General features: G+C 42.7%; 1 protein-coding gene across 7 annotated transcripts in view; it reads left to right on the top strand.

Moving 5' to 3' along the window:
• Positions 1-11844, top strand: part of si:ch211-45c16.2 (mitogen-activated protein kinase kinase kinase 13) — a 36571-nt gene extending 24727 nt beyond the window's left edge. For 6 of the 7 annotated variants that reach the window (XM_023280799.3, XM_023280803.3, XM_023280801.3 and 3 more), the window contains 13 exons: positions 2675-3384; positions 4405-4588; positions 4734-4925; positions 5775-5933; positions 6051-6209; positions 6318-6426; positions 6650-6759; positions 6903-7019; positions 7535-7678; positions 7932-8694; positions 8787-8857; positions 9081-9372; positions 10616-11844. In XM_023280799.3, coding sequence (XP_023136567.2) covers positions 2742-3384; positions 4405-4588; positions 4734-4925; positions 5775-5933; positions 6051-6209; positions 6318-6426; positions 6650-6759; positions 6903-7019; positions 7535-7678; positions 7932-8694; positions 8787-8857; positions 9081-9372; positions 10616-10717 — 3045 coding nt within the window. In that variant the 5' untranslated portion in view covers positions 2675-2741 and the 3' untranslated portion in view covers positions 10718-11844. The remainder of the gene's footprint in view (positions 1-2674; positions 3385-4404; positions 4589-4733; positions 4926-5774; positions 5934-6050; positions 6210-6317; positions 6427-6649; positions 6760-6902; positions 7020-7534; positions 7679-7931; positions 8695-8786; positions 8858-9080; positions 9373-10615) is intronic. The other variant, XM_035953078.2, reaches the window with a different exon arrangement.
• Positions 11845-14540: the final 2696 nt, after the last annotated feature.

Here is a 14540-nt window from a genome sequence, read left to right as displayed (position 1 = left end):
CTCTCAGCAGCCTGCTTAGAGACAGGCCTGCATTATAGATGAGCTCCTGGCAGCCACCACGCTCTCACAGCGCTCAGGTTACCCCCAGTAGATACACACAGATACAGTGTGCATTTGCACAGACATGCAAGTGGCATCCGTGTGGACCAATGGATACATTGCGTGCAGCTATGAGTATGTCTGGTTTGAGTCCTGTCAGGATCCTTTATCACCACCACTCCTGTTTGCCCATCTTTGTTCCGCGGTCAAGTATCCAAAAAAAGGCAAAATTCTCAATAACAAATGTGTGATTAAAATGCATTTTGGGATCTGAAATCCAGATGAGGTGTTTTAGCTTTGTGGCATTTCAGCAGAAAACATACCTGCATCAGAGCGATCAGGGCTTGGTTGTACTTTGACCTGTGCCAAGTGGAAGAGCTGTGCATTCATGCCAAAGCTCTCTGTAGAGGGCAACATAAGCCAAGTGTGATTTGACTGGACTCCATTACTGTCCTTTCTCCTTTAGGAAACTTCCACGTAACACAGTGCCAGCTCACCGCTCTGCCTCTCCGTCACCTCCCTCATGGACTTTGATATCCTGTACACAAACTGTACGGCCTCTGACTGTGTCCCTCTCTCTGTTTTCTACTGCCACCTCAAACTTGATTAGATTTCTGAGGCTACTTTCTCATGCATTTAAAATGGGGGGAAAAAAAGTCAAGTGTCATATACACAGCAACTGATTCACTGCTATGTGCTTTTTTTGTTTTTTTTGTGCCAAGATTGCTAAACGAGCACAGTCAGTCTGTGGATAAATGGCCATCTGTTTGTTGAAAACACAGTGTGTGATACACTTGCAACAAATTAAAGTCCCAGCGTGTAAGATTTGAACGTTTTCGGCTTTGGCAGCTCTAGTGGCCGTGCTGGAAAAGACACTGTGGCTTCAGCGCTGCACAGCAACGCATCTCACACAAACAGATCTGGCCTGGGGACACTGATGTGAAGGGCAGACAGACGTGCATACTGTGGACTCTATTATCTTTGAGATTATATAATTTTTCTACAAACAGAACCATGTGCTACCACAGTATATGATCTAAGATGTAATCAACCTAAATACTGCATATAAGTGGCTGTAAACTATACTGTTAGGTAGAGCTAGCGATGTCCTTGTATAATGAATAGCATTTTTTCATTAACATTGATCCATTTAGCACAAATCTAGCAGCAATGTGTGGTGGAACAAGTGGAGATCTACTTTATCCAAAAATATTCAAAGATAAAACTGGAGAAATTCTATATGTGTTAATGCACAAAATGTGTTATCACCTGCATATTTTTTGTTTCTGTGCTGTTTACGTGAATTTTAACCCCAGTGTTATCACACATAACGTGAGACTTTCTGCTGCGTTACTGACAGTGATCCTTCAGTTATCCTTCAGCAGGGAGGTTCATGTTTTACATTTGAATCAGTATACATAGATACTATAAACTTTCAGCTTCATCTCATGGCTTTCATTAGCTGCTGTAGCTGGACTTCTTTTTATTCTGTGACCACACTTCCACACTTGGGTCATGTAATTACACCTAAGCCAGTTTAATTCACAGATGAAAACTGTGAAATATGGTTTGGTGGCTCAGAAAAAGCTAGTAGGCGGAACTTGTCATTGTGCGTTGTCCCTGTTCTTATTTGTTTACTGTTCAGCCTGTTCAGCTTCAGGTGAACAAGGTTATCGGCACTGAGGTCATGAAAAATTGGGATTTTCGCCTCAGGCTTTTGTGGACAGTGGTGACATGTAGATTTGGAAAATATAACAGCATACAGTATAAATTTATCAGTGGCAGCTTTCACGTTTAAATCGCTGCATGTATTACACAGATGATATCTTCTGGTTATAGCTTGATTTTTACAGATTTTTATTTTCGTGAGTTGTCCAAACATATACACTCTTGTCTTCTACATACAGGAAATACATCACAACAAATAATTACATACATCTTGACAGAGAACGTGTCTGTGATGTTATTTTGTCTCGTCACTAATAGACAGATTAACATAGTAACAGCTTTTTCCTGGTTATTCTGTAACTCAAGGAATTCAATCATATTTGCAGCTGCCTGGTCCTGTGGTGGCAATGGCTGATGTTGCTGGTTTAAACAGTGAGAATGGGCTGTTCGTGCCAGATGTCTTGCTCTCAGCAGTCCTAATACACAGCAAGACCTTTAATCCCTTCTATACTGTTACTGCCTCACAGAGATCATAGAAAAGCCTGAGTCGTGTGTGCAGGACAGCTTTAGTCCAACTGTTTCCCATAAGTTTCCTGGAATTGTATTATTTGTATTTATCCTGCAGTGTCTTTTACTCAGTAATTATGACTGTAATTCACTGATTTAAGCCTCTCTGTTATTTCTGACATCCTTCAACCTGCTGTGTTTGCAGTTCATAGCTAAAAACAATCATTATTTTAAGCTTTCTCAGTCCCAAATCTATGAGAGGAAATTTGAGGATTGCATTTCTCTTTCTGGAAGTAATAGGGTTGCATCATAGTCTACAGTTGTTATCATGTTTTTGCCAAAGGTGACTACAATCACATAAATGGATTTAACTCAGCTTTTTTATTTTAATCAGCATTTCATTTTTGATATACATTCTATATTCATTAACCCTTCTGTCTTTCTTGTTCTGTCTCTGCAGGTGATTTTCGGTATTCAGACAACCCAGTGTGTTAGGACGTGTCCCTCTCATCATCACTGGGCAGCCCATGCACATGCACGACACCATGGGTAGCTCCCCCGAGGTGCTCTCGTGGACTTCTTGCCCTAGTCTGCTGGTGGGCAAGCTGAAGGAGGAGCTGAAACTCACTGTGGTTGGGGACGCCATGAAGAAATCAAACTCGCCCAATTCCCAACCCCAGCCTCCTCAGGCTCCACTCTCGAACTTACCTCCTCAGATTATAACAGACCTTGCCCCGCCGACACACCTGCCCGTTCCCCTGCAGACCCTGCAGACGCCCGGACAGGATGAGGAGTCTGTGTTGGGAGGTATTAGCCCAGCGAACACGGCCTTGAGCGTGGACTCCACACGAAGCGAAGGCGGACACTTTGACAACAGTGTGCTGCAGCTGCAGGAACAAGAGCACGAGGAAGCCGGGTCGCCGGCGTCCTGTGAACATGGAGGGTGTGGCAGTGGCATGGATGAACAGACAGGAGAAGGGGACTGTCCCATGGACCACAATGGAGAGGGGAGACCGAGCCACCCACATCACCCTGATGACATCAAGCTGCACTTCCATAGAGCAGGGCCTGGGTCAGGGGGCTTCTTGGAGGGGCTGTTTGGTTGTCTTCGGCCTGTCTGGAACATCATAGGGAAGACATACTCGACCGAATACAAGCTGCAGCAGCAAGGTTAGCTCTGGATTTCACCTCTCTGCATGGCATTATGTCAACCAGCTAAGTCCTCTGAGTTATCTTCAAGTGTCACTGTCTCTTTAAGACTTCTCAGACACAAACTAAACATTCCTTCCCGTTTCTCTTAATGTATTGGGAAGCTGTAATTGAATAGTCATTCTTAGCTTCACCACATTGCCATTGTGAGTGAAGCTGCACAGCTGTCAGTTTGAATTGAGGTCACAGTAAAGGTAGACTCACCTTGCTGCAGGGCTGCCTGTGCAGGATGGACACGCAGGCTACAGGATACAAGCTGAGGTCAGACAGAACTGGGCTAGGGTGTGTGGTTGGTCAGCCTTGCAGTGGGTTAGAGGTTTTAGCAGCATAGCTTCTCCTCTGCACTGTTTCCAAAACCACATAACGAGGACGGTAGAGCAGATGACTCACTGTTTGAATATCTAAGACATTTATAGCTTCTTGCACTTGGCTTTAGGTTTATTTTTGTTCAGTATGGCTTAGTGATACAAATACTATTGTTTACTTTGTGAGTTGTTGCTGTGTTACGTAGTTGTACCTCTGATAAATACTATACCTCTGAGTTATCAGGTTAAAAAAAGGAAAGATAAGACTTGAAAAGATTCAACACATTGTGGTTTGTAACACTAGTTTTCCTTCAGGATAGAGTTTCACTTTATAAAGAAGTAGTTGAACATTTCAGTTTTTGTGTGCCTTAAACTTACAAGTTATAACATGTTAAGTAGTGAGAGTTAGGTGTGCTCATAAGCAGATTTAGTTTCCTTCTGTTTCCAGCCTTTGTGTGAAGCCTAACTGACTAGCTGATGGCTGAGGATTCATACTTGTGCAGACTTGAGAGTGGTGTGAGGGTACCAATATTTAGCAAATGCACTTTTGAGTGTTCCCTCTGAAGAGAAAATGTGACAGCAGCCAGATAAAAACCATCCTAAATATCATATTAACTTCACAAAATAGCATGATATAGTTGTCATATTGATGAAATGCAATTTACCTGATTTCCAGACATGTGGGAGGTTCCGTTTGAGGAGATTTCAGAGTTGCAGTGGCTGGGCAGCGGAGCACAGGGAGCTGTCTTCTTGGGAAAGTTCCGCTCTGAGGAGGTGGCCATTAAGAAAGTGCGAGAGCAGAAGGAGACGGACATTAAACACCTGCGAAAACTGAAGCATCCCAATATCATCAGCTTCAAGTAAGTCTACAACCTGCTGCCCTTCTGTGTTACCTGATGTTGGCTCGTTGTTGTCAGCTATGGGAGCTCTGATGGAGTCGCAGTTTTCATGGCCGACAGACACTGAGCTGGTGCTGGTATTTAAATGTGTTTTTATCTGTCCCAGGGGTGTGTGCACCCAGGCACCTTGCTACTGCATCATCATGGAGTACTGTGCACAGGGCCAGCTGTATGAGGTGCTGAGGGCGGGGAGGAAAGTGACCCCTAGACTGTTGGTGGACTGGGCCTCAGGCATCGCCAGTGGCATGAACTACCTACACCTGCACAAGATCATCCACAGAGATCTCAAGTCTCCCAAGTAAGCTTCCTGTTTAGCTAGTATTGTCTGACAAAAACCTTTGTTTCACCTTGAAAATTCAAATGTACAGCAAAATTTTAAAAATACTGTATGCGTTTATTAGAATAAAGTTAATGGTTTCCTGGTGGGTTAAGTTATGCAGCAGCACATGACAGTCGTCACACTCTTAAAGCTGATCTAGAAAGCCCAATGAAAAAGCTCAGTAGCTTTGGTCAAAAATTCTGAAACCGCAGCAACAACAATTCATCCTTTCAGGTCTGGAGAGTCTGACATTAACTCAAATGTCATTTTCAAAATGACTAAAACCTAGTTGTCTTTTAAGAGTAAGACAAAGTGTTCTGTCACTCCTGTTCTCCTGCCTCGTCCTCTGCACACTGTAGCCCTATTCCTCTAATCAATATCATCATGCTGCAGCACTGCCAAACACTGTATTAGTCAGCAGAATGATAGCAGGCTGAATGTGCTGGAAAGGTCACTCTCATTTGGCTAATGGGGTGATTCAGATGCCGAAATGTGCTTCTGTAACAGCAGAGTATTTTTGGCTTAAAGACTGATTCAAAGTGCTACAAAAAAGCTCGTAGCCCTTAAAAATCAGGAGAATATGACAGAGGAAACTTCATCATCAGTCTGAATGGTCAGACCCAGGTCAGTTTACCCCATAATGTTGACACTGCCTGACTTTGATATGGCTTTGTCTGCCTTTTTTGTCCTCTTAGTCAAACTGTTTTCTCTGTGTGTGTGTGTGTGTGTGTGTGTGTGTGTGTGTGTGTGTGTGTGTGTGTGTGCGTGTGCGTGTGCGTGTGCGTGTGCGTGTGCGTGTGCGTGTGCGTGTGCGTGTGTGTGTGTTAGTGTTTTGGTCACCCACAACGACACTGTGAAAATCTCTGACTTTGGAACATCCAAAGAGCTCAGTGACAAAAGTACAAAGATGTCCTTTGCGGGAACAGTGGCATGGATGGCTCCAGAAGTGATAAGAAATGAGCCTGTGTCTGAAAAAGTAGACATCTGGTGAGTAGTGGCATGCCATTTGTTTGAAAAAAATGTTTGAGGAAAGATTTTAAGAGTCATTGGGTGATTTAGCCATAGTTTTGGTGAGACCTGTTTATCTTTACCTGTGCGTTGCAGGTCATTTGGTGTTGTCTTATGGGAACTGCTTACCGGAGAGATTCCCTACAAAGATGTTGACTCCTCTGCCATCATTTGGGGTGTTGGCAGTAACAGTCTTCACCTTCCTGTCCCCTCCACCTGCCCAGACGGGTTTAAAATCCTTATGAAGCAAACATGGTGAGTATCCATAATAACTATATGTTAAGTGAAAACAAACATCTTTGCCCACCACACCTACTGAAGGTTTGAGTGTTTTGGTGTTACATTTATCCTCCTTGATTCCAGGCAAGGCAAGCCCAGGAATCGACCTTCTTTTCGTCAGATTCTTCTACATCTCGACATTGCCTCTGCTGATGTTCTAGGAGCTCCTCAGGAGACCTACTTCAAGTCTCAGGTTTGGACTTTGACTGAGCAATGTGAACAAATCACCTTTACACTGTAAACATCACAGTCCCCCATATACTGCTTTTTTTCAAGATACATTTGATTTGGTATACAATGAAAAAAACACTCTACGAAACCCTATATTTTTATGTTTATTTGCTTAAGGAATATTGTTTTTCCCACCGTACCATTGATAGCAGTCAGAATTTTTACTGTGTCTATCCACATTACAGGCAGAATGGAGGGAGGAAGTGAAGAAGCATTTTGAGAAGATCAAAAGTGAAGGCACTTGCATCCACAGGCTGGACGAGGAGCTGATCAGACGCAGGAGGGATGAACTCAGGTGTGTTAGCAAAAAGAGCATGAGAGATCATCAAAGTGACAGTAAACATGTTTCCTGCTCATAGGAGACAGTCAGACCTGCTTCTGATTTGTACAGAAGTTGCTTGGAGTGAACATTTGGCTTCATTTTCTGTACGGTCTCAGGCATGCACTGGACATCCGGGAGCATTATGAGAGGAAACTGGAGAGAGCTAACAACCTCTACATGGAGCTCAGTGCCATCATGCTGCAGCTGGAGGTCCGAGAGAAGGAACTGATGAAGTATGTAGATAAACATTTTATCACAGAAGCCATTGTTGTGCTTTACTTTTGTTCTGCTTCTTGCCTCATTGTCAGGATTTACTGGTTGCCACTTCACCAGTATTTTCTCCTTCTCTAAGGCTTTTCCAGTAACAGATATTTTTGTGATGCTTCACAGCACAACTGAAAGAATGTTCAGCTTTAGTTAGAACAACAGAAGTTATCTGTTTTGCTTTGCTTTTCACAAGAACAATAGGGCAATTTGAGACATATCACTTTTGTTTTTTAGAAAGTCTTTTTACCTTTCATTTTTGCTTCTTAGAGTCTTGTTTTTATAAATAAATGTCTCATTGAGTGTCTTGATTTCTTCACAGATCCTCAACCTATTTCTTCACCAATACACCAGCTTTTTACACCTTGCTTGTTTACTGTATTCTAAAAAAATTGGATTAATAAGAGTATAAATCTATGTAGAAAATGAAAGTAACCACTGTTTGGCATTATGTAACTACAAACTAATTCTGCCGTCACTGTAGGAGAGAGCAAGCAGTGGAGAAGAAATATCCTGGGACCTACAAGCGCCACCTGGTCCGGCCCATTGTCCGGTCCAACGCTGTAGAGAAGCTCATCAAGAAGAAAGGAAGCATTTCACATAAACCTGGGATGCCTCCCACCAAAAGGTCAGAACTTGAGCTAACTAACCATCTATCTGTCAAAGATAATCCATGTTTCATCTGTTATATACCAATTAATATTTAGATTCATCTAGACAGGATCTACAGGCAGCTGAGACACTTATCTAGTGACAGCTATTAGTACAGTAAGATCAGTTATTACTTGCTCTGATAAGTTTCACTTGAAGAAATACAGGGACAATAGAATTAACTTAGATACGCTAAATTTATGCTGCCATATGTGATTAATTTCTTACAGGCCAGACTTGCTTCGCTCTGATGGCATCCCCAGCGTTGACCCTCTCCCCTCCCCCTCACCTCTGTCTGCCAGCCCAAAGGTCTCCACGCCTCCTGGCAAAGCCCGCTACCGAAGCAAGCCTCGTCACCGCCGCGCCAACAGTAAAGGCAGCCACAGTGAGTTCTCCGCCGTGCTGAAACCTGTCATTGGGGCACCGGAGGACACCCAGTCTCTCCAGGAGCAAACATTCCACCATCACCACCATCACCACCACCACCTCCCACCCACCGAGGGGCCATTTCTCCCCCTGAAAGGTCGTGAGGAGGCCGTTGTCAACTGTGCCAACAACCTGCGCTACTTCGGCCCCGCCGCTGCCCTCCGTAGCCCCCAGACTGACCACATGCAGCGCCGTGTTTCTGGCTCCAGCCCTGACCTCATTTCCACTGCTATGGATGCAGACACGCGACAACGGACTTCATCCACCAGCTCCAATCCTGTACCAGGTGCCGGTGCTGGTTCTTTATGTCCCTGCTGCCAGGCTCACCCCTTCCCTGGCTGCCTACATTGTCAGGAGACCCCTCCTGCATCAAACCACCCAGAGTTGCCCCATTACTCCCTGCTTAACACCAAAGAAAGCACCCAAACTTCTTCAGGGGCACCCAACAAAGACACAGCCTCGGATGGAGAGGGAACAAAGAAGTCTGAGCCACAGGAGCAGGATGCATCCCAGCAGACACATACCATGCCCACTGCACTGCCCCGCACTCTCAGACCGCTCAGGAAGGTGAGCACAGTCGGCAGCCAAACATCAGTGAATGTGTGAGGTGTGTTTGTGTTAAAGGGACTCTTTAACAGCTGCAATTTCTTCTCTTGCAGGGTGGTGATGAGTCGTCTGAAGAAGAAGAGGGAGAGGTGGATAGTGAAGTGGAGTTTCCAAGGAGACAGAGGTAAAATGCAGTTGGTCATTTAGTTTGCAAGCTTGACAACAAACTATGTTGCAAAGCCGTTACATCATGTGGCGCGACAAAAGAAAATAATCTTTACCACATCTTAGCCAAAATATTGACAAATCCCAAATGTAGTGAACTAAATACGAACCACTAGTCTACAGGGTAACTGCTGAATGAAATCAGCTTCAAGAAGGTTTATTTTTCCTCTGCTCCCTCACAGACCTCATCGCTGTATGAGCAGTTTCCAGTCCTACTCCACCTTCAGTTCAGAGAACCTGTCAGTGTCTGACGGGGAGGAGGGAAACACCAGTGACCACTCGCACAGCGGACCCCTGGAGAGGCTGAGCGCCAGTCAGGAGGAGCACCTGGACGAGCTGCTGTCACACACACCAGACATCCCCATCGACATCTCCACCCAGTCAGACGGCCTCTCTGACAAGGAGTGTGCTGTCCGCAGAGTGAAGACACAGATCTCGCTGGGAAAACTGTGCTCAGATGAACACAGCTATGAGGTCAGTGGTGCGGATGTGTGAATTTTTAACTGTACTCTCTGAGTGCTTGTAGTGTAGCTCTTGTGATGGCAAATGTCTGTCTGACAGTTAGTCTGTCCACTACTTAGTCCCCACAGATGTCAACAGCTTTGAAAAAAAATCATATTTTCAAAGACCTTTGTAGTTCCGGACCATGAATTCTACTGATTTTAACATTCTGAACCTCAAACATTTCCTGAGCATTTCTTTGCCACTCACTGTGGGTTCGTTTACACTGCACCTCTATGGAAACAACACAACCATGTAAACCAACCAAGTAAAGAGCACTCAAAATGTGTTTTGTGCAGTATAATAAAGTTATAATGCCATAAATGTGTTTTGTTTTTAAATGAAACAAGTAGCTTTTTTTAAAATTTTATTTTACAAAATTTGAAAACAATTATCAACAGGTGCACATATTTCCAAGCACCCCAAAGTGTTACCAGTACAGTACTGGAAATAATGATGACTATGCATATACTATAGATATTTTACCATTTAGATTTACTGTGTTTCCATACTTGTCCCCTGTCTGCTCTGTGTAAACGCAGCCTGCAGTTCATCTGAACAGTCCTGAATTTTTGTCATGTGGGTGTTGGTTAGTCGAGTCACTAATGACTATCTGGTTGCACGAAGGAGCGAAATGTTTTTTGTTTCTTTCTATGTTGTAATGAAATGTCATGATTTTAAGCTTGGATGTATGTGGTTGAATTTTTCAATGGAGTGCTCAAATACTGTCAGAAAGTTGAAAGTCCACTTCTTATCTATGTGTTTTACAGTTTCTGGTTCAGATATATGATGTACGTTTTTTTATTTTAAAAAAATGACAACATGCCTCTCAAGTAGATCATTTTTAACCAACACAATCTCATGAAAAATGCTTGTGAAACATTCCCATCAGCCTTAGCAATACTTTGTGTTTAGCATAAATTTGCAGATGTTAGCTAACACACAAAACTATGATGGTGAATGTGGCAAGCATTGTACCTGCTTAATATCGGTGTAAGTGCCTTCTTTATACAGACTAAAACAGACCAAATTATTATTCAATATGCAGCCTAAATACAATATTAATTATTAATCTTTTTACAGTATCAGACACCCATCACACAATGCACAGAAAGATGGATTGCAGCTTTGTTCATTTATAAATGGTAGATAATTAAGTCATCCCTGATCATGAATCTTCGGTAATGTTTCTGTGCGTTTTCTTGTTTTCTCTTAGAACCCGCTCCAGTTCGGGGACTCGGACTGTGATTCGTCAGAAGCCGAGTGCTCCGATGCCACCATTAGAAACAACAAAGTCGGGGCTCCTTCCTCGTGGTGAAACTCGCCCCGGGGCTCGGCTCTGTTTTTGCCTGGAGGGCCATCATGTTCCACTCTGCTCTGCAGAAAATACAGCAATAAGAGGACACCATTGTAAACAAAGCTCCCTATAGCAAAGTCCAATGTAAGCTCTCCCAGAAACCCCCTCCTCCTCCCCTTCCCCTTCCGTCATAAAACCCCATCCGCCCCTCATTGAGCACAGCATCCAGGCGACCCATATGGCAGGGATTCCCTTTTGAATGATAGTGTACAGTAGATAGTTTAACATTCATAATTTATTTTTGTCTGAGTTTTGAAGGAAAATTCAGGACCTCTAAGTTTTCTGATCTGAACAGAGAAAAAAAACTGACATTTTGAAACTAAGCATGGGCTAAGTGTGTGCTGGGAAGAGACTAAGACTGGGTAAGGATGATAATGAGAGAGAAAATGTGTTGAAGCGTTGATGTATCGGAGGCGGACAGCTAACAGTGGGGAGTGGCACAGCTGCAATAGTCGGTCTCACAGGTGAGTGACCCAGACGAGGAGCATCACTACAAGCCTTTATCTGGCTGCCGTTGCTTTCAACATGTTGCTGTCTTGGAAGGAAATCCACAAACAACAAGCAATCTCTCTTACTAAAGTTCGACCAACCTGCTTTACTATGAGTTTACAGCGCAGAGCCCCAGTACCCCACCTCCTCCACTTCCATTCTGTCCCCATTGTTACTAACATGGGGAACAAGGAGCTCATGGAAAACAGCGTGAACACCAGCATGAACAACCTGCCTCGCAACTGGACTTTCTCCCTCGCTAAAACCACCGTACGTGTCTCATCATCGGAATCCCCACGTAGCTGTCAAAGCATGCCCTGTGCAGCAAAAGCTGCCCAAAGACTGCATGAAGTGGACAAGCTAGCAGAGCAATGGATGAAGACTCAGCTGACGGCTAAGAAAAAAAAAACCAACTCTTCGTCTCTGAACCTGCTCATCACTACGACACGTCATCATCATTCGCAATCAGATGTCACAACCAGATGGAGTTATCTGTATGTGTGTGTGTGTGTGTGTGTGTGTGTGTGTGTGTGTGTGTGTGTGTGTGTGTGTGTGTGTGTGTGTGTGTGTGTGTGTGTGTGTGTGTGTGTGTGTGTGTGTGTGTGTGTGTGTGTGTGTGTGAGTGAACAAAAAGCCCCCTCCTCTCCATTTGACATTACAGTTTCAAGTCTCATCTCAGGATTGTTCGAGGACTGTGAAACTGGACAGGACCAATTGTTGTGTGAAGGAATGTTCTTTGAGTGGCACATATTATGGACCATGCAGGAATATTTGAAAAGGTCTTACAGATAGCCTTGATATTCAACCCTTTATTGCTGTAACGGACATTATTATTATGTACAGACCGTTTTAGTCGCATTCCAGGTGCAGTATCCCATTTCTTGAAATCACTAGGTCCAGCGTGTCCCATATACCATTTTCTAGCAGGGTAATTTATACTGTCTGATGCATAATGTCCAAGAATGCTAATTATTTTCTGTGCTGTTGTAACTAGGACAGCAATAATATAGGTTGGCGCTCAGGTGAGGAAGAAGTTGCTTGCTTTAGATCGGGGTTGTCTAGCTGGCTAGACACAGTGACTGGTGGCTAGAGGAGAGCAGCAAGTTTATTATAGAGGCTATATTTTTAAAATTGTCCCATTTTTTTAATGGACTTGCCTTTGCGGGGTTTGACGCTCAGGTTTTGTGTTGCGGATCAAGAGCCAGAGCAATGTATCAGCAGCCACTAGATGGCGACAGTTACACAGACTTATTTAGCCTTGTGTTATGTAAATGTCCTGGCTCCATCTCACTAGTTTTTTAAACACATCAAGCTAATTTATCTGATGTTCCCTCCAGTAACCATCCGAGTCTTAGAATCCCAGCAATATTACTTTTTTTTTACATCTGGTCATCTTTGAAAAGGGATACTGCATCTGTGAGAGCTCTATTTTTCTTTAGCCCTGTTTGTCATCCACCTTGCTGATGTTGCAGATGGGGAAATAAAACCAGTCAGCCAGGGTTGAATCTACCAATAACGATTTCAAGATGTCAGACGGCTGAGATTCTGCGTGAGGAACATAAGCCAGAGACAAGGCCACGGAGCATTAAGCTGCTCTCGGCTTTGAGCGACCTCATCTCAGTGTTACTCCTGTATATAAACATCTGTAAATGTAATGTGACCCGTTTTTTGTCCTCTCTCTGTAACGTACCGCACAGTTCTGGCAAGGCCTCGCACTTCTGTCACTCGTGACCAGCTGACTGGTTGAAAATGAGCAGGAAATTCTTTAATCTATACTACATCAGTATTGAACACTGCAGGGGAGGGTGTGAGTCATAAAACCGAGTAGCACAAGGTGAATCTAAAACTGTACTGATGGATAAATTACCTTTTGCTCGAGAGCTTTGGAAAGGCTTACACCTGATACTGAAAACAGCTGCTGCCTTTCCTCGAGCCTCCGTCTACCTTTTTCGTTCTTGTTTACATACATGTGAAATAACCTAGTGTATTGTAATGACTGGGTAATCCGATCAAGCTGTTAATAACATTGTCTTTCTGGCATATATCCTGTGAAGTATGATTGTTGTGAAGTTTTAATTTAATTTTAATCTTTTTTTTCTTTGTAGCTGGCCTACATGATTATTGAATTAATTTATTTTTGAATGACTGGTAAGGTGTAGTGTTCCTTTTAATTTCGGCAGCTTCAGAAATGTCATGACCTATAATTTCTCCTGAAAAGTATTATTTAAAGGAAGCACAATGAAGTGGTATAGGAAGAGGACAGTATTTATATGGTAGAACAAAAGCATTTTCATATCATTTGACCCTGCAGGGGACCATTCATTGTTTAGATCATTATTATTGTGGGTGAAGTATTGAATTAGCAGACTTTCCATCAGTAATTAGCAACGTCAAGTGTTCCTATCATAGGCTGCTAAGAATCACCTCCAACCATAAGTCAGTCAGCAGACTGTCACAGCAGGGTAAATGAGATGTTAAGCCTGAAGGCATGCATGATGCCGATTTCTCTACTTCTGCAGTGATCCTTTCTTTTCAGTTTTAAACAAAATACCAGTTACTTACATCTGAATTTCTGTGAAACTGTCTCTCTAACTGTGGACATCATGTTGCCTCATCCCTTGTATCAGACATCTGTTTCTTTGTTATTCTCATTTCCAGCTCCCTTTCCTGTCAGATGGCATTATGATCAACCAATCCTGTCAGTTTCCTGTATTATTCAGTGTACAGTGCAATGAGTATCTGGGAGAATAAAATCAGAGCAAACAACTGCATGGAATAAATGCTGATGTACTGTACCCAAACACTGTTTTCTGTGTCTTCTGTGACCAACGAGGTCATTGCTGTTTTTTTTTCTCTTTTTAATTTACTCTGCACACAAGTTCTATTAATTGGTAGATCAAGTTTTTTAAAAAAATGATGTGTAGTCACATTTAGAATCAAATAATGTCATATGACGTAAAAACTATATATATATATATATATATATATATATATATATATATATATATATATGTATATATAAATAAAAACTATATATATGTATGTATGTATGTGTGTGTGTGTGTGTGTGTGTGTGTGTGTGTATATGTGTTGATTTAGCTCTTTTTTACCACATCAAGTGATTATTTATATAGCACATTTAAAACAGAAGACATTCAGCCAAAGTGTTTTTTCAATAGAGAAATAAGATTGACGAGTTTAAATATTATAGTCAAGAGCCTGGAATATTATTTATCAGATAAACTCACCTTTCAGTATTACTGTTAAAAGCATACAATGTGATTTGTAATACTAA

Source organism: Amphiprion ocellaris, chromosome 11, assembly GCF_022539595.1.
Source record: "Amphiprion ocellaris isolate individual 3 ecotype Okinawa chromosome 11, ASM2253959v1, whole genome shotgun sequence".
NCBI classification, from domain to species: Eukaryota; Metazoa; Chordata; class Actinopteri; family Pomacentridae; genus Amphiprion; species Amphiprion ocellaris.
Note: the sequence above shows the minus strand (reverse complement) of the source record. Positions and strands in the feature narration are given on the sequence as shown.